Below are 22,299 nucleotides of genomic sequence, written 5' to 3' on the forward strand. Positions count from 1 at the left end.
GCACGTTGTTGGTTCGCAGTCTCAAAAACAAAAGAAGATCCATCTCGTCTCCTCACGCTGTGCGGCTTCTTCACTGGGGTGCTCGGTGTGCAGAGTAGTCTTGGCTGTTCGCTGACTCCTGTTGGGTCTCTGAAATAGTGAGAAGGCTTCACCACCTGTGTGGAAGAAGGATTTCACAATATGGCGTTAAACTTTACCATCAACACAAACAATCCGCCTTTGGGTGAGTTGCAGCTTACGATCTCTGAGTGAATACTTCTTGGTGACAGCTGACTAGTGTAGCTAGTCGCTAGCACCATTAGCTACGTGTCATCCTAACAAATAAGACAAACTCAATTTGGAAGTCTTCCCCTTTGATGTTTATCTGCGCTTAATAAAGTATGGATGGTGTGTTAAGTAAAATGAAAGACACTGGACCAGTCATTCTGAGTTCATGGTCAATACGGCAAACATGAAGACAATAGTAAAATGAAAAACAACAATAATAAAAGTTATTTTCTCGTCCAAATGATGTCCAGTTTGTCTCATGGAAACAAGCCGAATTGTATGTAATTTAGGATGTTTTGTCACTCGAAAAATGAAGGAACTCACCAAGTGCTTTATTTAGCAAATTAGCAGCTCTGTAATTTGACCTATATATGATTTAAAATTCGTATGAATGTATGTCCATATAAGTTGAAATGGGGCGTGTTTGGAGTTAGCTAACATTAGCCTTTAGCTAGCTAATGAGAATACCGGTACGTAGCTAACGTCAGCTAGCTTGTCGTCGTGGCAGTCCAAACCACAACATGTGGGCAGTTCGATTAAATGTCCTTTTAATAACACCAGCCCCCATAACGTTACACCTTTCCCAACCTTAATTGTGGGAGGCTTACACACATTGTTTCATTACATGAATCAATTCTTTATGAACTTGGAAATGACAAATGGATGAACCATGCACATACATGACATACATTATGTATCACTTGACACGCTGACATTAGGTAGCCCAGGTTAGCTCAACTGGCTTTGGGTTTAGACATGTGTAAATGTTGCTAAAATATATCTGTAACTGACTTATTTTAATAAGATGTGACATGTCATTGTATCGTGTTCAATAAAGTCTGGACGAGGCTTTCCAATTATTACTGTATCATCGCTTTGTACCATGACAGGCTAATCCATTAGCTAGCTTTGACAGTGGCTAAACAGCGCCCCCGTGTGTTCGCAGGGAATATAGCAGGCTGATGCAAGCAAGCTGAAACGTGGACTGATGATGTCGAGTGCATATTTTTCTGCACTCTGATTTCTGTTTCAGTTGCTTAGTACAAGCACTCTTACTGGAAAGTGAAATGGTGGTGGGGGTTGTGCCCACAAACCCAGTTTTCCTCTCAATAGATGAGCCTATCAACAGTTAAACCATCTCTGCACAAAGTGTGTACAGCTGTTGAGGCAGGATGAGAAGGTTAAGACTGCGGGTTTAAGCAGAGTCCACAGGACCAGTTCAACTGGTTCTCTAAACCAAGATGTCTGTAAAGCTTGTCAGTCATCCAGGTGCTGGTTGTTCTGCCCTCAAGGAACAAAACGTCTTTAAATAATCTAAAGTTAACTCATGACTTAAAGGGACAGTTCATCCCAGAATCAAACATGCATGTTTTCCCTCTCACCTGTAGTGCTATTTTTCCATCTGGATTATTCTGGTGCGGGTTACAGCATTTTTTAGATATTGACTGTGGAGATGTCTGCCTTCACTCAAATATAATGGAACTAAATGGCACTCGGGTAGTGGTGCTCAAAGCCCCAAAAAACACTTTTTTTTGTGCTTTGAGCACCGAAAGCCATCCATCTATCCATTATATTTAAGAGAAGGTAGACATCTCTATGGCAGATTTCTCCAACATTTGGCAAGTCACTCCGAAATAATCTAGATGGAAAAATAGCACTACAGGTAAGAGAAAAGTATATATTTTTTATTTGGGGCTGAACTGTCCCTTTAACACCCCTAGATTCTCTAAAGCTATTTACCCATGTTTACCCAGACCCACAACAAAACCATAACAAACACTGAATCTTCTCCTCTGTCCTGCAGGGGCACTTCTGACAGCGGAGCATGTGAAGGGCAGTGTGCAGGTGTCAGTGGAGGAAGGCAAAGACACACGGCTGCATGTCTCAGAGTAGGTGACATAATCATTTCATCAGATTGCTGAATGAGCCAAAAATGAATACAGTTTGTTCATTGTGTTGCTTTTTCATTATTACTTATCTCAGCTCTGTGTCCTCCTTCATTCTCTCAGTGCAGTCCAGTTCAGTGATGGCAACTCCATCAGTCGGTACTTGGCACGGGTGGCTCCCGCTCTTGGCCTCTACGGAGCCAACACGATGGAGCAGACTGAGGTGTGTATCTTTAATGTGTGTGTGTGACGTACCCTGTAACATTTCAGGGTTCTTGAGCCTTATTGGACATGCTTTTCTGGTATCTGCAGGTGGACCACTGGCTGGAGTTCAGCGCTCGGCGTCTGTGTGGTCAGCCTGGTTTGACTGTGGCACTGGCTGAACTGGATAAGGCCCTTTCCCTGCGGACCTTCCTGGTTGGACATGCCATCACCCTGGCCGACCTTTCCGTCTGGGCTGCCCTCAAAGGTCAGTAACATTGAGGATGTACCAGTTTGGATCTCTGCCATTATTCCTGTATGTTTATCTCTTTGCCTGTTTTAGTCTAGAATGTCTATAGTCAAAAAGGTGAAATGCAGAACTACAGGTTGTGTTTGTTTCTCTGCAGGTCATGGCGAATGGCCAAGCCAGGGCAAATCCTTCTCTCACGTCAACCGCTGGTTCTTTTTCCTGAGCTCGCAGATGCCCTTCTCTGCTATTGGCAACAAGTACGCCACAAAGAAGGCTCCAATGAGCAAATCTAATGTAAGTGTAATTTTCAGACATTAACAAGTGATTTTGGATTTATTTTTTATAACATCTGGAGAAAAAGAGCGTCTGTTTGAAGCAAGGCGTGGCTGACCTGAGGCGTTTATGCTCAGGATACTGAATAAACAAAAAAACAATATTGTGAAACGTTTACAAATGTTGATTATTATTTTTATTGTAACTTGCAACTAAAGTTGTTGTTTTTTTATTAGTAGTTTGGTCTAAAATGGTAAATAATATTGATTACTTTTTACTGTCTAAAGGCGCAAAGAAACCAGAAAATATTCATATTTAAAAAGCTGGAATAGGAACATTTCTTTCTTCAAAAAATTACTCAAAAGGATTCCTGTTGTATTCCTGACCTTTTGTGTCTCTGGTCAACAGTCGGATGAGAAGAAGCAGGATCTTGGTAAGTTTGTGGACTTGCCAGGAGCTGAGATGGGCAAGGTGGTGGTCCGATTCCCCCCTGAGGCCAGCGGGTAAGACTTGACGTGAAAGTTCAGATTATACATGATCATTCAATTTTGGCATGTGCATTTGTAGTTTAGTAGCTCTCTTAACGGGGGACATTTTTCTCTTTCTCTTTGCCAGATACCTGCATATCGGCCACGCCAAGGCTGCTCTGCTCAACCAGCACTACCAGATCACATTTAAAGGCAAGCTCATCATGCGCTTCGATGACACCAACCCCGAGAAGGAGAAGGAGGACTTTGAGAAGGTGAAACATTCAGCTCTTACAGCAAAAGGAAACATTTAATATTTGATTAATCAAACTACTTGTAAGAAATTAGAAACAATACCAGATGAAAAATTCCAGAAAATGGTTTGTGTTCTTATTTCCACATGTCTTCATTTCTTCTCAGGTGATCCTGGAAGATGTTGCCATGCTCCAGATCCATCCAGACCAGTTCACCTACACCAGCGACCATTTTCCCATCATAATGCAATTTGCCGAACAGCTGCTCAGTGAGGGCAAGGCCTACATCGACGACACACCTCCTGAGCAGATGAAGGCGGAGAGGGAGCAGCGCACTGAGTCCAGATGCAGAAATAACAGTACGCCAGGGGAAACATGATGTGTACCTGACACAGAGAATGATGAAGCTGTAACTTGTACTTTTCTGAATTTTCTGAAGCTGCAATGTGGAATTTTTCTCTGTTGTGTAGCCGTGGAACAGAACATGAAGATGTGGTCGGAGATGAAAGCTGGGACGGAGTTGGGTCAGACCTGCTGCATGAGGGCCAAGATTGACATGAACTCCAACAATGGCTGCTTGAGAGACCCCACCCTCTTCCGCTGCAAGAACGCTCCCCACCCTCGCACAGGAAGCACCTACAAGTACTTCACTTTAATATGTCCAGGGAGGGTTAAACTAAGTTATTAGGTTACTAGGTTACCCCTTAGGTTATTACAATTTTCACCCTTACATCTCGGGTATTTGCGTCAAATATTGGGCAATGCAACAAATTTCAGCTAACCCTATTCTTTCCTCCAGAGTCTACCCAACATACGACTTTGCCTGTCCTATCGTGGACAGTTTGGAGGGTGTGACCCACGCTCTGAGGACCACTGAGTACCACGATCGTGACGAGCAGTTCTACTGGATAATCAGTGCCCTGCGCCTCAGGAAGCCTTACATTTGGGAGTACGCCCGACTCAACCTCAACAACACAGTGTTGTCCAAGAGGAAGCTCACCTGGTTTGTCGACCAGGGATATGTCGATGGATGGTAGGTTTAATGTCATTTATGCTTCACTGATGCTGAATGTATAAGGTGTCTATTACTTTTACAACTTCTTTGTGGCCTTCTTAGAGCTGTCTCTTCCTCCCTTGCCCCCCCAACTGTATTCCTCCTCATCCTCTTTACCTTTTACTTCTTTTCCTCGCTACCACTGTGTTTGTGTTTGACTTTCTCATCTCGTCCTCCAGGGATGACCCTCGCTTCCCCACTGTCAGAGGAGTCCTGAGGAGAGGAATGACTGTTGAGGGTCTGAAACAGTTCATAGCAGCCCAGGTACACAAAGACGGAAGTTAATGTTTGCAGATAAAGTACTCAGTACTCATGGGTTAAACCACACCATCTTCAAACTTGGCCCTCCTTTTAATCTCTACTACACACCAGAAGTCTCATGACTGTGTTTTGCACGGTTGTGATGATATCAAGTGCTCAAAACTGCTGCTTTGTATATTCCTGCTACAAAAGGTGTCTCCAGGACCACATTTATCTATGATGGCAAATACACACAGACTCAAAAACTGAAATCATTACCAGCCCACACTGTCGCCGCTTGTAAATTTATGAGAGATAATGTTTTCAAGCCCAGAAAAAAGTATTAAATTGTGGCCAAAAAAAGGCAACACCTTAAGATGTAGAATTTTAGAAATGTGTTTTAATTTTCACATGAGCTTAAATTGAAAAAACATTGTGCACAGAGAGCCACAATCTGTACTAATCAGGCATCCTACAGATTAACTTGTTAGTTTTTTTCTATAACATGTCACAATGCCAAAATCAAGGACTTAGGAGAGTTTCTTACATTCCGTAAAATTGTTTCTTCTCTGTAACGTGCATTGTCAATTGCGGAAGGCTTTTATAACAGTTAATTATGTTTTTTTCTTTCATCCTCCTCTTTCCAGGGTGGATCCAGGTCAGTGGTGAACATGGAGTGGGACAAGATCTGGGCCTTCAATAAGAAGGTACATTCCTCCTCTTTCATCTCATGTCTAGGCTTGATAATCTGAGCCTAGCTGAATAACTAAGTAATGAAAAAAAAAAAGATTCTGGAATTGAATGTAAGCACAATCTGCATTGTTTTATTGGTAAGATGTAGGAATAATTTTAAGTATGGACCACTGTGTCAAAGTCTAAATGAAAGACATGATACAAGTATCAGGCTGTTGAAGATTAAACTGCAGTCCATTTACAAATACTGACATTTATATAATGTGCTATTTTTGAACGCTGAGAGTTAATTTTAAGTTTGTTTGACCTAGTTTGCATGTTAGAGAGGATCTAATGAATGAATATGACACAAACGTCACAGGCTGAATCTGTCACTGACAGAGCTTCAGAGAATGGCCTGTGGGTTCACTGCTGGCATGGCTTCTTTCTGCTTTGCTGTTGTCATTCTGTTAAACATTTTAATTTGCTACTTGGTTTCCTGCCTCATGACCCCACCCTCATCCTTCATATCGATACGAATAACACTGAAAACCTCATAAAACCAAACCAGCTGCTTCATTTCACGTCCCACATCTGTTTGTATCCATGTTGTTTTGACCCTGTCTCATCTGTCTGGACATCAGTGTTGCTTCCTCTGTGTGGTTTTCCTTGCTGGCACTTGCTGCTTCATCCCAAAGTCAAGTAGAGAATGTGAAGCTAATAGTTTAAACATGCACATAAACAAAGAGTAAAGGAGTGGTCAGACACAGCAAATAGTATATATATTATACTCATGACAAGCTAGTCTATATCACTTCTGAATAGTTGAACACAAGCTTTAACACAGGCAGTATTCAGACCAAACCGTCCGTGCTGGTCTTACTTGTGATTGTTTGTCCATACGGACGCATTAAAAATAGCAGTAACATAACATACTGTGTGTTTTAAACTGGGGCACAAGACCAAACCAAGTGATCACAAGTTAAACATAGTGCTACGCAGAGAAATGTCTGTTGTGTTTCCTCTGTAGCGTTTAGCCTTGCTAATTGACACACCCTGCTACTGACCTGTTCTGCTCTGATCTGCAGTCACGCCTCTGCCTGAGTAGGTTAGGCATGCTGGTCTTACAGTGATCGTCGGTATCCACTGATTTTAAATTAAAAAAAAAAAAAACACACAAAAAAAAAGTGTTCAACTTGTGTACAAAGCCAAACTGAGTGAATACACATGACATTACAATCCACTGTGGTTTCATTCATTCATGCTGCGAGTCTGATCGTCAGCTCATGTGATTGGCCACCGTAATGTGACGTTGGCGTCTGCGTTTTTGTCAAAAGTTGAGTCTGTTTCAACTTTTTCGCCGCGGCCGGCTGCGTTATTTTTCCCCCCTTTTTTTTCAGGCAAAACGCGCAACGCTCATTCAAAATGAGAAGATCTGCGTTTTTGCCGGAATGCCATATTTGGTGTGAATCCAGCCTAACAATGCATCACAATATACAACCTCCAAATGTAGTGATGACAGCTGGCGTCAGATTTCAGAACAGCTGCTTTATGCAAATTGATTCATATGCATGATCAACTAACTCCTCCTCCTCCCCGCCTTCTTCAGACAGTCTCACACACACAAAGTTCCTTCACAACAGCTTTCTGATATTTAAAGCTGCTGTAACAGCAGCTCATGTTTAATGTCATTACAGACATTCTTTAAAGTACAACACTTTAGATGGTCCAATATTTAGCTGAAGCCTGTGTTCACTCAACATAGTTAATGGAGTAAATCATAAAATACAGGAAGCACAAACCAAATGAAAAATAACAGAAAGAGCAGTTCCTAAAACCTGTTTGATTCCCAGCGCTGGCTCCACAACTCCAGGCCTAACTCTACCTAAAATGCTACTCTGTTAATTGAAAAATGTACAGATTTTATTAGACTTACGTGTAAGTAGTCATGTACCAGTGACTCACCAAACTGTCTTACTTTATGCAAATCTTTTTTTTTACCTCTGTGGCTAATTGATGGAAAGTATGGACAGCTTCAATGAAGCTTCATTAAAAGAAATGTTTCAAAAACATTGTTATCGAAATATGAATTGTAATTTTTGATTGGATTTCACTGCAGGTTGTCTCTTAAGCAGCTTGCAGTAGTAGACATTGCATTATTTAGCAAATTTTAATAACATTTCAAGACTTTAAAGTCTACCACCGACACCACTGTACTTCTCTTATGTTGGACTTCACTATGCTCCCATATTTTGGTCCCAGTTTATTTTGTTCAGCAACAGAACAAGTAAAGATTAGAGATCATAAGAACTCTAGGGTACAGAGATACATTTTGTAATTTAGGTATGGAATTAATTGATATTATATGCATCCATTTTCTGGGGTTGCGATTCCTTAGGCTGGTGGGTGATGAGAAAATATAACTGAAGCAGATGAGCATCATAGTTGGAGTTTAGCAAGATGTTCTCTCAGTACATGAGTAAAAGGTTTAGGCTGAGGCTTGGCTAGAGATGAAAACATGAGATAAACAAGAACAGAAAGGTGTAACAGTTGTATTTAGGACGAAACCCTGAGGGGAAATTATGTAAACAGTCCATTCTGTGTAAATGTGTCTCTACCTCTTTCCTCTCTCTCTTCCTTGTATCTGACATTAAACGGCATCTCACTCTTCTGTTTCCAAGCTGCCAATTAGCTGTCTGAAGGTACTCCTCCTCCACCTCCTCCTCCTCCTCCTCCTCTCACTCATTTTCATCCACCCCCTCCCCGCTTTCATCATGGGCTGGTTTGTCTGAAAATCGACCAACAACCTTCACTATTTCACCAGCCAAGCACTTCATATAGTCTATGTAAAAGAACAAAAAAGCATTCAAAAGCAAAGGCCAGCAGAGTTATGTACTAGTGGGTCAGACACTGGGAGTATCTACCAGGTCCCAGTTGTTCTCTTAAATCTGACCACTGACCTCTAGAAGAGTAATCACAAGATGTAATAAAGTGGTTGGTAAACTAGTTATTTTGGGTTGGATTCTCTACAACCGAGAATTGGTCCTCTTTGTTAGAGCGTATCTTGTATCATGGCACAAAAATTAGTAGTATGTTGAAATGATCGATCAGTGATGATTTTGTGCACACCATTTTCTTTTACCAGTTTGTTGCTTTCATGACAGCCATTCTCCATCCTCACTGATTCAAACTGATCGTGAGCAATATTTCTCTGTTCTGTCAGACTGTTTTTTTTTTCGCGTCTGAAACATAAATGGTGACGTCAGTGAAGTAAACCTGGCTGTTGGGGCTGTAATGAAGCCGTTGATGGGTTGTGATTTTTGCCTGAACTGGTCCATGTAGAAAGAAGAAGAATAACAGCAGGATGTCATGACAGCTTGACAGTACAGGATATGACATTTGCCAATCCCCTACAGTACTACTGCAGTGAAACTGCATTGTGTTACTCTGCAGCCCTTCTGTGATTTAGGCAGATATAAATCCAGGATATAAGATGGATAGATTTGACACAATCCAAATGCAGCTTTAAATCTCTACAAAACAGACTAGTTATATAAACTGCAAAATATATTTGAAATGTCAGACAGTTCTTCACCAGAGGAATCGGAGAAATCAAATTAAAGCTCTAGGGTTTCATTTTTCATATCCAGTGTTCAGTCCTCCTCCCTTCACGTCTTCCTCTCCATCTGTTCCCTTCATCCTTTAGTCCATTACAGCTTTCTGAGTGAGCAGCTGAGATGTCCCCTCTTCATTTATCAGCTATACAAACTTTATTTAATGTGTCCCTTCATTTATGAGAGATTTCAAAAGTGCTTCACACTTCATTTCCTAAATCACAGACATATTGCCCGTTAGTAATGAGGTCTAAGATCATTGTCAAATTTTAAGCTCACAGATAATCTTCATATTCTTGATCGCTGTTAAGAACTTAAACATGTTTTTCTGTAGCAGCTGTCACTTTAAAAATATCAAAAGGGATGTTTGCAGTCTCTGGTATGATAATTTGTCGTGACCACAGCTATTGGAACTTTGAGACTGTAAGACCTGTGGGACAGAATTTGTGAAATAACGTGAAAAATGCATTTGTTGGATGAGTGGCTGGTTTTATGATGACTCAGAGGAAGCTGTGCTTAACTGACGTTTGAACTGGAGACTTTTATTGTTCCCACTGGAGTCTGAATATTATAATGTCTACTTCTGTTGCACTTGGAGGTACTTTGAGGTGTTTTGTGTAACCGTATCGACCAAAGCGTTTGTTTGTTGTTTCTTCTTTGACCATCTATTGTGCTGCTAATCATTCAGTTATCATTTAGGCTCCTAAACTCTCGAGCTGGCTGCTAAAATAGTGCGAGTGAATGGTGGCTAAATAAGCAGCTGAAGAAATGCTTGTTTCCCTCACCTTCATACACTGATGGTTCACTCATCAAATCAGATTTTCTTTCTCCACTCATGTGTCCTCCTTTCTTCATTTGTCATTACTGAGCTGGGTTATTTATTTGGCAATTTATGTGGCAAAAAAAGCTTTTTGGAAAAGTTGCATCATTTTCTGCTTTGTCCATTCATTACTCAGCATTTTGTTTGTGGAGATTGTTATCAAGCCGTTTCTTTTACTGACCTGTTTGTGTGTGTATGTCTTGGTGTGTGTGTGTTTTTGTCTGTGTATGTGTGTTAGGTTATTGACCCAGTAGCACCCAGGTACACAGCTCTGTCTGGCTCCTATGTGGTTCCTGTTTCAATCCCAGAGGCTGCAGAGGAGATGAAGGAAATGGCCAAACACCCTAAGGTCAGAGCTCTCACTCTCACTCTCTATCACATACACGCACACACAAGCTCTGTGATAAGTGAACCATGAATTTGTGATAATATTACATTAGCAATGAAATTTCCCCAAGGATTTCTGCACAGGATGATCCAGTCAGCAGTCTGCTTGTAGTTTTTCATTCGATCTATTTCAGACACACTTTTTCAGATACAGTGGTTCGGTCCAATCATATGCAGCAAACATACTTCCTTATTAAAAATAGAGATGTTGGACCACATAAATTAAACCTTTATTGATTTTATATATTGTAGTAGCTTCCTGTTATTCAGAAGAACATATGAACATATATTTTACCTTAGATATAAGTCATGAAACACTCAACCTCCTGTGTCCATCCAGAATGCAGAGGTGGGCATGAAGCAGGTTTGGTATGGACCTCGAGTTCTGGTTGAAGGAGCTGATGCTGAGACGTTCTCAGAGGGAGAGATGGTCACCTTCATCAACTGGGGCAACCTCATCATCACCAAGATCAACAAGTATGTAGGATCATTGATCAGCTCATCTATATTGTAGATGTGAGTCATGAAGCGTTGCATTTAAGTAATGATGTGCCCTGTCTCTTACTCTTCCTGACAACTCAGAGGGGCCGATGGTAAGGTTGTGTCCTTGGAGGCTCGCCTGAACCTGGAGAACAAGGACTTCAAGAAGACAACAAAGATCACATGGCTGGCTGAGACAAACAGCGCCCCCCTGCTGCCAACTGTCTGCATCAATTACCAGCCACTCATCTCTAAGGCTGTCATCACCAAGGACGACGACTTCAAAGACTTTATTAATAAAAACAGCAAGGTCTGTTCTGTGATATGTGTGTTCTTAACCTCGCAGTAAGTGTGACATTTAACTGTGGTTATTTGTATATCTTTTGTAAAATGTGTCTCATTTTCACTCAGTTGGAGGAGAAGATGCTTGGAGATCCTTGTCTGAAGAACCTGAAGAAAGGTGACATCATCCAGCTGCAGAGACGGGGCTTCTACATCTGTGACCAGCAGTATGAGCCGGTCAGGTGAGCGAAAAGCAGCTCTTTATTTGAACCACTCCAGTTCATAAAGATCAACAAATACATACTTGCATCTGCCCATTAGGATCACTTTCTGCTTCATTCAATTCAATTCTATTCTGTTTCTATTCTATTGTTTATCTGTCTGTATATAACTGTGGTTTACATGTCCAGTCCTAACAGCTGTAAGGAGAGTCCGTGTGTCCTGCTCTACATTCCTGATGGACACGTCAAGGAGATGCCGACTGCTGGATCCAAGGACAAGAGCAAGAGCCAAGCCTCCAACAACACAGTGAGTGCTTTAGAAGAAAAACCCAATCCAAACGTTTTCAATTGTGTACTAATGACCTTCATCCTCAATTTTATTTGGTAATCAAACTTGTTATCAGTTTATAAAGCGTCTTAAATGACCCAACACCAGCCAGCGCCCTGCCCCTCATTTCAAGTCAGTTTGTTGATTATTATTTATACAATTTTGTTTATTTAATTCACTTGCAACTTCTTTAGTTTAAAAGATAAACAAAATAAATAAACAATAAGGGCATATTCTTTTTAAATTAAAAATACAGCCATGCACTTTCTGAATTTAAGTTTCTTTAACCAACTTAAAACAAGCTTAATTGCCTCATGTCATCGACAGAAACCAAATAAAATTAAACAAATCTTTCTTGGTTAGACTTTCCACTGTTCCAACAATCACCTCTGGTTTGGTCAAAATAAACCGTTAATTCACTCAGTTAAATGTGAAAATATTCTGGCTGTACAAGATTTTTTTCTCTGCTGCCTCTCTGCAGTTGCTGGCCTCTTTGTGCTACTGGGCTACTGAACAAAAGTCTGTCACAGAGGCAGAAGATTATATTAACAAAATCTTTCTGGAATCAAAGTCTGTCTGTTCTCAGTCTTTAATCAAGCAAAGGCTAAGAGGAACCTGCAGTTTTTTCTTTGACGTCTGGTACCTGTGAATGTCTTGCTCTTCTTCTCCGTCACTAAATCTGTGTTACCTCTCACCTTAGCCTGCCGCCCCTGCCAAGGCTGCTTCCGCCCCTGCCAAGGCTGCTTCTACCTCTGCCCCAGCACCTGCCTCTACCTCATCCAGTGACTTGTTCTCGAATATTGTAGCACAAGGTGAAACTGTCCGCCAGCTAAAGACCGCCAAGGCTCCTAAAGACCAAGTTGACAAGGCAGTTCAGCAGCTGCTTTCTTTGAAGGTACGTCGGCTGCAATGAAACTAAACAGAGACTGTTAATGATCCCAATTATTTGGAATTTAATTATTTGTCTCTCTCTCTGCAGGCTCAGTTTAAGCAGGAGACAGGTATGGACTACAAGCCAGGCATGTCTCCTCCCACCTCCGCTCCAGCCCCGCCCAACACACAAGCAGACTCCTCTTCCTGTCCACATGCCCGCGTCTCCCAGCAGGGCGAGTTGGTCAGGAAACTGAAAGCGGAGCAGGCACCTAAGGTACCTGAGCATTTGTCCATTTACTAACCATGTCCTTATCTGTTACCTGTCGGCACACACGTCCAAAACCTTTTGTCCAATCAGCCTGTATGTCCCAAGTCATCCGTCCGTTCATTGATATTGTACTGCGTGATATTTCCAGTCATTTTTCATGTCGTCATTCGTTGTCTTGTGAATTCTGGCACCCAAAGTCGTTTGTCTAGTCGTGAGCTGCTCCTCCCTTAAATGATTTGTCTAGTCATCAGTCCTGTCCCCACGTCATCTGCATGCCAGTCAAGTTTATCCTTAATTTCCCCCAACAATATGCTGATTTGTTGATGGTACCAGGACCAGATTGATGCAGCAGTGAAGCAGCTCCTCGCTCTCAAGGCAGAGTTTAAAAAGCTGACCGGTCAGGATTACAAACCAGGAATGGCCCCTCCCATTTCCTCTTCCTCTGCTCCTTCTCCTGCCACGACCACTTCCTCCTCTTCCTCTTCCTCTTCCTCTCCTTCTGGCCTGTATGAACGTGTTTCACAACAGGGGGATGTTGTGAGGAAACTGAAGTCTGAAAAAGCCCCCAAGGTATTCTGCTGCAACATCAGGAAAAAATTCAAATATAAACTAGTGCCTAAATCGACTACATGTTTCTTAGATGACTAAGACAGTAATAACAGAGTAGGTCATTACTCGACGGAGAGGGGCAGCCCAGTGGGATTATACCCTAGTGATCAGGGTGGTAACAGACCACCAGACTACAGAGAAATATCACCAGATTTTGGTTGCAACAAGCAAATCTACCTGCCTAGTTTAGTTGACTGTTTGTTATTTACCCCCAAATTTGAGTTTATTAGAGCGATGGGCCCATTTTCAGCAATTTTGTACCACAAACTTAGACTGTAATTTTTTTAAATTTTTTTTAGTGGCAACTTTTGTAAATGTCTGCACTGTATGAGGCTATGTAAAGAAAATGGTGATTCTTAAAGGCCCTGAACTTGTTTTTTCAATCTGTATCTTAATTATGAGTGATGGGATCTTAAATCAACATAGTGTTTTCTGCCAGGGTTGGAACAGTTTTGGTTGTTGCAGAATGAAAGTCATTGATCTATCCTAATTACAATAACCAGACAAACTGTGTGTCAAAGCCAAACAAATGTCAAAATACAGTAACTTTTTCTTACTCCTCCGACCACTGTGGATGCTGCAGGAAAATACGTTTTTTTCAGAAAGACAGGAATAATTTCAGGGTCGCTTGTTAGTGTCTGAGGTGGGGACGCCTCTGTAATCTGTGCCACTCTAAGCTGACTTGAAGTAACATGGTGAGACACCTACAGCAGAAAGTGTTTTTTGTCTTACATACTGATTTTAATTGTTGAACTGTTCAAAAATGCAAAGGACATGTCTTAGTAGAACACAAGAGAAATTGAATCCCAAATATGGTTAGATCAGGTGTTCAGAGTGGGAAAACTGATAACATTAATTACAAAAACATATAAAATACACAGTATAAACACTAACAAGATCTGTTGCCCTAACATGAAGTCTAACCCTCTCCAAAAAGAGACGCACCCAACACCAATAATGATGAAAAGCTAAGACTGGGCAGTGAGCTCATATCCTTAAACAAGTGATTTCATCATTATCAAGATTTTCATAACCCGCAATTCATTAGAATATTATTGTTTTTTCATCCAGTGCTAATGTGCTCTTAAAACAGTGTTAACCCATTACAGCATTGCAAAAAATGGATGATCTGAGTCACAGTATCCTTTCCATTCCTAGGATCAGGTTGACGCTGCAGTGAAACAGCTACTCGCCTTGAAGGCAGAGTACAAACAGATCACAGGTCAGGACTACAAGCCTGGAGCGGCTCCAGCTAAAGCGGCCCCTGCTCAAGCGGCTCCAGCTCAGAAAGCCCCTGCCCCGGTCAAGAGCAGCCCTGCCCCTGCTGCTGCCGGCCTCTATGAGCAGGTTGCTGAGCAGGGAGAGATGGTCAGGAAACTGAAGACTGAAAAGGCCCCAAAGGTGAGACCACATATACAGACAGTGCCAGTGTTTCCTGCTCTCAGAGTCTTAATATTGTTGTGGAGTCCTGCAGCTGTTCCTGCTACTGTGACTGAATGGTTCTCTTCTTGCTGGCTGTTCATCAGGATCAGGTAGATGCTGCAGTGAAGCAGCTGTTGGCACTGAAGGCGGAGTATAAACAGCAGACCGGACAGGATTATAAACCAGGACAAGCCCCAAGCAGCCCTGCCCAGACCCAGTCCAACTCTTCCACGGCCCAGTCCAGCTCTTCACCTCAGGCCCAGAAACTGTTCTCAGAGGTGTCCCAACAGGGAGAGCTGGTGAGGAAGTTAAAGTCCGAGAAGGCCCCCAAGGTAAGGGACCAATCACAGAGTGGAATTAAATACTGCTAGTACTGGAGGGGGAAAAAAACACACTACCGTTTCATTTCAGGACCAGGTGGATGAAGCCGTGAAGACTCTCCTGGACCTGAAGACCAAGTACAAGACGCTTACTGGACAGGAATACAAACCAGTGGCCGCTGCCGGAGCCACTGGAGGAGAGGACAAAAACCGCAAGGAGAGGGAGAACAAGTCTGAGAAACAAGGAGGAGGAGGAGGAGGGAAGAAGGGTAAAGGAGACAAAGCCGGCCAGGGCAAGGAGGCCTCAGGAGGAGCAGGAGGCTCAGGAGAGGGTCAAGGACCTAAGAAACAAACACGGTGAGAGACTGGAAACAGATGAAGGGGAGACTTGAAGAAGTAGATCCAGATGATGATAAAAGTTTGAAATGTTACCAGCCAGCACAATGTTTAGTATAAATGGGACTTGTGATTTCAGTTAAACTAATGATCCTCATAACAATTATACTGTTATCATAATTCTAATGATGTTGAGGAACAAACTTTTATTTTACTTTTTGCATCTGATGTAAATGTGTCTATGATTCTTTCTTTTAGTCCCTCTCTCTCACACACATCATGACTTTCAAAACAATCACATTTCAGTTTTATTTTGATATTTCTAACTATAGTGACTGGTGGTAATATTTCTCCCTCATCGCATATGAACATAATCACATTATGGCAAGATCATGGGGCAGTTACAGCTGTTCATACCGGAAATGCTTTGGCTTAAATGGACTGGAATCGGATTCAAAATGTCTGAGCCAATAAAAAGCCCTACATTGAACGTTTTAAGCCCATTTGAGTTGTTGAGTGACGTGTTTTCTTCGCACAATGTATTGTTTTGTATGGAGATGTTGACGGATAGTTTTATTCAAGCATTATCTTGCTTTGAGTTGTACTTTTTAGCTTTAAAGAAATAGGGGAGCTTTGTAGCGACAGAGGCACATACTTGGATTTATTTCTTGGACGATGAAGATGGATCACAAGCCTCAGCTACTGTAGCTTAACGACTGAAGAGATTTTTTTTTCATTTTATATTCAGATTTGGTGAGTTTTAAATGGTTGGTGTGTTTTTCATCTGCTTGATCAGTGCTTGTTGTCTGCTGTCAGCCTCAAGGATGGTATTTAATTGCTTTATGATATTGCTGCACTAATTTAAATAAATATATATCAATATTTATATGCTGCTCGCTTTATTATTCATAGAAGTACAAATTTGGCTCACCAGCACCTGTAAATGTATCAAAATCTTGACCATTTTTGACTTTTACAAGCAAGATGCAAAAAGTACAATAAATACTTCTGTTCCTCAGATAAAGACTAATGATCATAATATCACCACAATAATGGCAATAGTGCCTTTGCCCTTCTGTTGCAGCTCGATCTCTCTGTTCTGTCAGTCAGCTGTAGGAAACTGGTTTGCTGGCTTTATAGCTGCTCGTGAGCTTTGAGTTGCATAGTTGGCTGGACTGGAAATTGCTGTGTGCTTGTTAGAATTGTTTGATAGCACTCAGAAGTAAACTGCACTGAGACTAACTAATGAGGCATGGTCTGACATACCAGTGATTGTGTTGTGGCAATATCCCAAGTCGCTTTGCTGCTGTATTTTGACAGTGTTTCATCACCACTGCCTTTTAATTTGACTTTGGTAGAGATTGCTAAAATACAGTAAAAGAGACGGGCTTTGGTTCCAAGATAAGATTTCCTCTTCTTAACAAATTAACAATAAAATTATAATTAGCAATGCATGTTTTGTACCATAATGTCAAGGTTTGCATCACACTAATTTATCTGTCTGTCTGACAGGTTGGGTTTGGAGGCCAAGAAAGAGGAGAACCTGGCTGACTGGTACTCTCAGGTCAGTTAAATTTGATTGAAAGTATCTTTTACTCCAACTAAACCTTTTTCTACTTCCAGAAAAGCATACTGATGTTTATAAATTATAAACATCAGTAAATCACTGCACAGTCTATTTTTTTCTGAAAATTCCTGTCCATATAATGTTGCCCCTCCAGGTCATCACTAAAGCAGAGATGATTGAGTACTATGACGTCAGTGGCTGCTATGTTCTGCGGCCCTGGTCATTCGCCATCTGGGAGTCCATTAAAGACTTCTTTGACCGGGAGATTAAAAAAATGGGTGTAGAGAACTGCTACTTCCCCATGTTCGTCTCTCAGGCCGCCCTGGAGAAGGAGAAGTCCCACATTGAAGACTTTGCTCCAGAGGTACAAGGACCATATGTTTACAACAAAATAATAATAAATAACACATGGAGCGAAAGAGCATGTGTTGCAGCAGTTGGGAATATAAAAAACAAAAACAAAAAATACCAGCAGTATACTTCAATAATCATTTCATGTTGATGTCATCTTTGTCAGGTTGCTTGGGTAACCCGGTCAGGAAAGACTGAGCTGGCCGAGCCCATTGCTGTCAGACCCACCAGTGAGACAGGTGTGAACTACAGCTCTTAAAATTAGACCAAACTACTTATATCAATGCAGACACACATACACCGAACATCATACAATATCTAAATATCTTTTAAACATTTATCTTGTTTAATGTTGTTGCCGGTGTGTTTTTTGTTTTTGTGATGTTTGGTCTGTTTGGTTTCGCTCCAGTGATGTACCCTGCCTATGCTAAATGGGTCCAATCCCACAGAGACCTGCCAATCAAACTCAACCAGTGGTGTAACGTTGTGGTCAGTATCCTCCTCCAGTCACATCTAAATTATCTTCATCCACAGTTCCTGTTTTTTGCTTCCTTAGTAGTCTTTACTTCTACTGACTGGGACTCATTTTTCCTCACCTCTCTCTCTTTCCCATTCCTCCCTCCAGAGATGGGAGTTTAAACACCCTCAGCCCTTCCTGAGGACAAGAGAGTTCCTGTGGCAGGAGGGGCATTCAGCCTTTGCCACCAAGGAGGAGGCTGCTGAGGAGGTAACAACCAAGGATATATCAAACACTCATTCATTGTTGATTCACAGTAGCAAAATTAGTGTTCAACATCAACCTGTGTTGTACAAATCACTAAATACATTCTTTGTGTAATGTATTTGTAGGTGCTTCAGATCCTGGATCTGTATGCCAGAGTGTACGAAGAGCTGATGGCGATCCCCGTGGTTAAGGGGAGGAAGACAGAGAAGGAGAAGTTTGCAGGAGGAGATTACACCACCACTGTGGAGGCGTTTGTCTCTGCAAGTGGCCGAGCCATTCAGGTACTGCAGTATACTGGAGTACTTCACTTGATACTCTCATACATTCGCATGGAGGCCAGCAGGATATTATGTTTCATTTGTAAGTCTCAGCACTGGTTTTGATGAAACTTAGATCACAATTGATGAGCCACAGGGAAACACACAAGAATTCATGATAATTGGTTGCTTCACACTTGCACTCAGATTGATTTGATTCAGTATTTCACAGCAAAATAAACTTGCTCTGTTTCCAAGAAACAAAACAAAAAACATGAAGTCATCTTGCCCTTGTGTTGCTTTGTGTCTCTCAGGGTGCCACATCCCATCATCTTGGTCAGAACTTCTCCAAGATGTTTGAGATCGTGTTTGAGGATCCAAAGAAGCCTGGTGAGAAACAGCATGCTTTCCAGAACTCCTGGGGAATCACAACCAGGACCATTGGTGTCCTCACCATGGTGCACGGAGACAACATGGGGCTTGTACTGCCTCCCAGGGTGGCCTGCCTGCAGGTAAACACACACACACACACACACACACACACACACACACACACGCCGCACATTCTCTCACAGAGACTTGCAGATAGACTTAAATGGACTATATTAATATTCTTAACTGACAAATGGTTAATGACATATCCATTTCCACAAGACATCTGCTTTTTATTCTATTCTTTTATTATTGTATGAAATAAAAAAAAACTTGAAGAACAAACCCCTCTGCTAAAATAAGCAACCAGCCTATGATAACACTTACACATGCAGAAAAAAAAAAGAAGACCCAAAATGATTAAAATTTCTCTGTGCTTTTCCAGGTTGTCATCATCCCATGTGGGGTCACTGCCTCCCTGCCAGAGCAGGAGAAGGAGGCACTGCTGACCCAGTGCTCAAAATACCTGAGCAGGCTGCTGGACGCTGGCATCAGGGTAAAGACTGACCTTCGAGACAACTACTCCCCAGGGTGGAAGTTCAACCACTGGGAACTCAAGGTCAGAAATAATATGATGATGACTATAGTGGTAGTGGTAATTGATGAAGTGCTTTACCTGAAAGCATAAATGAAAAAAAAAGAGAAAAGGATAAGAGTCGATGAGTTGTATAAACTGAAAGCATTGATAATTAAATTAGCTGTTTTTCTCTTTGTTCTTTTTTCTGTTTGTCTGTGTCTCGTCCAGGGTGTTCCCATCCGCCTGGAAGTGGGTCCTAAAGATATGCAGCAGCGTCAGTGTGTTGCAGTGAGGAGAGACACGGGCGCAAAGGTGACAGTTCCAGAAGCTGAGGTGGAGAAGAGGCTGGTCACCATGTTGGAGGACATCCAGAACAGCCTGTTCAAGAAGTAAGCAAATACACAACAGGGTTAGACTGACATTGTACATGGTTTATAACACTGTGATATATCAGTGGTCAAATACAATTGACAACAGAAAAGGCTTGTTGTTTTGTTGAGTATATGGAAAAGGTACAGTTGAAACCAAGAACAAGGAATAAGTTATTGCAGGTTTAAAATCATGCAATCCAGACGAGCTGGGGGAAAAATGTTGTTAATAATGATGTACACAGACTGTCAAAGATCCTACTGTAAATGAGAGCACAGTTGTGTTAAAATGATTGAATGATGAATATTGATTTTAATTGTGTTATCTGTTTATCAGAGCTTCAGATGACTTGAAAGCTAACATGCTGGCTGCAGACACGATGGAACAGTTCCAGAAAGAGTTGGACCAGGGCAAAGTGAGAAACATAACCCACACTCAGCGCAACACATTTCATTATCTGTCCTCACATGAATAAATAATTGTTAATACATTTGTCCTGCTTGACAGTTGGTCCAGGTCCCATTCTGTGGAGGAATTCAGTGCGAGGAATGGATCAAGAAAACCACTGCCAAGTACGTGCCACATGTCACTGTATGGCATGATAGTTAGTGCTTTGATAGAGCAAATGAGAACCTAATCTGCATCAAATTTGGAAAGTACAACATCTTAACTATTAGTGATACTTGCCCATTTTTACCTCATTTTGCTTTGAGTGCTTTCATTTCAACCAGTAAAGACATTGTTGTGCTTTTGCCCTTGCAGGGACCAGGACCTGGAGCCTGGAGCTCCGTCCATGGGAGCCAAGAGCCTCTGTATCCCCTTCTCCCCCCTGAAGACGCTGCAGCCTGGTCAGATGTGTATCAGTGGCAAAGAGCCTGCTCAGTACTACACCCTGTTCGGACGCAGCTACTAAAGACCTGCCCTGCTAGAGCACAAGGATGAACATCGTAGTGAAAAAGGGCTCCAATACCTTTTCTCATCTGTTTCTTGTTGTCTGATCTGTTGTGGGTGTCAAGTTTAATATGGGTGTGGAGGTGACTGGACTGTGGGAGTAGGGATGTTTTTCTTTTTTTTCTAACACATGTTAACATTGTTATAATGCATCAGATGAAAGTTGAGGTGAAAGAAACCATTTTCTTCTTCCGTTACTTTTATATTCCGTCATGAAAATGTCCGTAGTGCTGCTTACTTTGTGAAGGCCATGTCAAAACTCACTTTCCAGCACTGCTTTGTATTAGGATGTGAAATGCCACCAGAAACCAGGCAAGTATTACATCTTTGCTATGTCTGGCAGGTAATGAGTCCTTTCAAAACATGGAAAATAAAATGGTAATAGCAGCTGGTTCTAACATGGAAACCACTTCTGAATTAATAATTTTTTTTACTCCCTGCTCTGAAGAAAAAAAATCTGATTTACTTATTTTTAGTTAAAGTTTCTGTCAGTTAGGAATTGAGTTGGTTTGGGCCTTTTGAAATCTGGAAACCTCCAAAAAACAAAAATCGATAAAAGAAATGTCTGGGGATAAAGTACTCTTTGCCTGCTGGTAGTCCCATCTCTGGCAGCCAAACTGTCTCAGGAACTCTGCAGGTCCTCAGGCTTGTAGTTGGTATGTTGTTGTCAGCCCTCCTCTCTCTGTATGATTGGTGGCTCATGGTTCACAGCTTAATACTAATTCCTCGGAGCCAACTGTTGATGGCTTTGATGAGCTGTATATGGTTAATAGCCTGTAATATAGCCTTCTGTCACTTCTCTCCCATTAAAGAACTCTCCGACTTATAATAAAGTCCTTTCCATGGCCAACTGTCTTGTGTTGTTTCTGATCTGGATCAAGATGGGTGGAGAAACTAAAACTACAACTGGGGCAATCGTTGGCCAGTTTGGAGCGTAATGTCACAGAAAAAAGAATATGCATTACATCGGTATGACTACTAAGGCTTTCAATGTACATGTGGCATTGGAATTACTACTTTTATTACTATTATTACTCTTTTAACACATAGTATTGACACACTATAACCGAACTACACTACCAGGGTGGGGCATCATACTGAACATTGTGATATGACTTAATACAGTGTTATTGTAATTGAATACATCAGGTGTAACTAATAAACTAGTAACAGTACGCAGGGTGCATCACGCGTTGTGCAGCAAGATTCCTTAGTTACATAATACTGAGCATAGTATTTCCAAAAGAAAAAAAAATGGCTTCCTGTCTTTATTTTCAAAATAAAACTTTGGATGTGTTGAGGTTTTACTTGCACTCCGGTTAAAGTGCGGTGCAAAAACATCTTTTCCCAACATGTCCTCGTGAGCAATCACTTCCGAAAACTGATAAGATTCTTTGAAGTGGATGCATTTCAAAATTACAGTCTGAAAACAGGAAAAAGCAGATAAAATGATGGTGGTCTTGTCCCTTAAGTCTAACCTAATTATATAGAAGTGTTTGAGGATGGATGTAAGATGTTGAATCTTAATCTTCAAATTATGCCCAACCATTGGTGTCAAGATAATTGCCCCATCAGGCTTAGATTTTTAGATTTCAACCCACAGTGTA

At 41.5% G+C, this 22,299-nt stretch overlaps 1 protein-coding gene across 2 annotated transcripts; it reads left to right on the forward strand.

Annotated features, from left to right (window-relative positions):
- The first annotated feature begins 17 nt into the window (after nucleotides 1–17).
- eprs1 (glutamyl-prolyl-tRNA synthetase 1) lies at nucleotides 18–21,542 on the forward strand. 2 transcript variants are annotated; one of them, XM_073464003.1, is made up of 35 exons: nucleotides 99–223; nucleotides 2,072–2,156; nucleotides 2,277–2,376; nucleotides 2,466–2,622; nucleotides 2,762–2,898; nucleotides 3,286–3,380; nucleotides 3,493–3,619; nucleotides 3,765–3,957; nucleotides 4,069–4,240; nucleotides 4,398–4,631; nucleotides 4,832–4,916; nucleotides 5,540–5,599; nucleotides 10,237–10,347; nucleotides 10,726–10,862; nucleotides 10,968–11,175; nucleotides 11,277–11,389; nucleotides 11,558–11,675; nucleotides 12,397–12,591; nucleotides 12,676–12,843; nucleotides 13,171–13,407; nucleotides 14,605–14,847; nucleotides 14,973–15,200; nucleotides 15,280–15,545; nucleotides 17,037–17,088; nucleotides 17,246–17,455; nucleotides 17,609–17,681; nucleotides 17,852–17,931; nucleotides 18,068–18,169; nucleotides 18,292–18,447; nucleotides 18,738–18,935; nucleotides 19,241–19,414; nucleotides 19,601–19,761; nucleotides 20,078–20,156; nucleotides 20,249–20,313; nucleotides 20,504–21,542. In XM_073464003.1, the coding sequence occupies exons 1-35, from the start codon at nucleotides 181–183 to the stop codon at nucleotides 20,652–20,654; spliced, it is 5,013 nt and encodes a 1,670-aa protein (XP_073320104.1). In that variant the 5' UTR covers nucleotides 99–180; the 3' UTR covers nucleotides 20,655–21,542. The 2 variants fall into 2 exon arrangements, with proteins under 2 accessions (XP_073320105.1, XP_073320104.1); XM_073464004.1 differs by lacking the exon at nucleotides 13,171–13,407 and having other exon boundaries at nucleotides 18–223.
- The last annotated feature ends 757 nt before the right edge of the window (nucleotides 21,543–22,299 follow it).

The sequence above is a fragment of the Pagrus major genome, chromosome 4, assembly GCF_040436345.1.
Source record: "Pagrus major chromosome 4, Pma_NU_1.0".
Taxonomy (NCBI): domain Eukaryota; kingdom Metazoa; phylum Chordata; class Actinopteri; order Spariformes; family Sparidae; genus Pagrus; species Pagrus major.

Excerpts from the sequence above, each read along its gene's own strand:
- eprs1 (XM_073464003.1), top strand. The coding sequence starts at position 181 with ATGGCGTTAAACTTTACCATCAACACAAACAATCCGCCTTTGG. Across the intron at positions 12,592-12,675 it reads AGCAGCTGCTTTCTTTGAAG|GCTCAGTTTAAGCAGGAGAC; the intron begins GTACGTCGGCTG and ends CTCTCTCTGCAG. Across the intron at positions 20,314-20,503 it reads ATCAAGAAAACCACTGCCAA|GGACCAGGACCTGGAGCCTG; the intron begins GTACGTGCCACA and ends TTGCCCTTGCAG.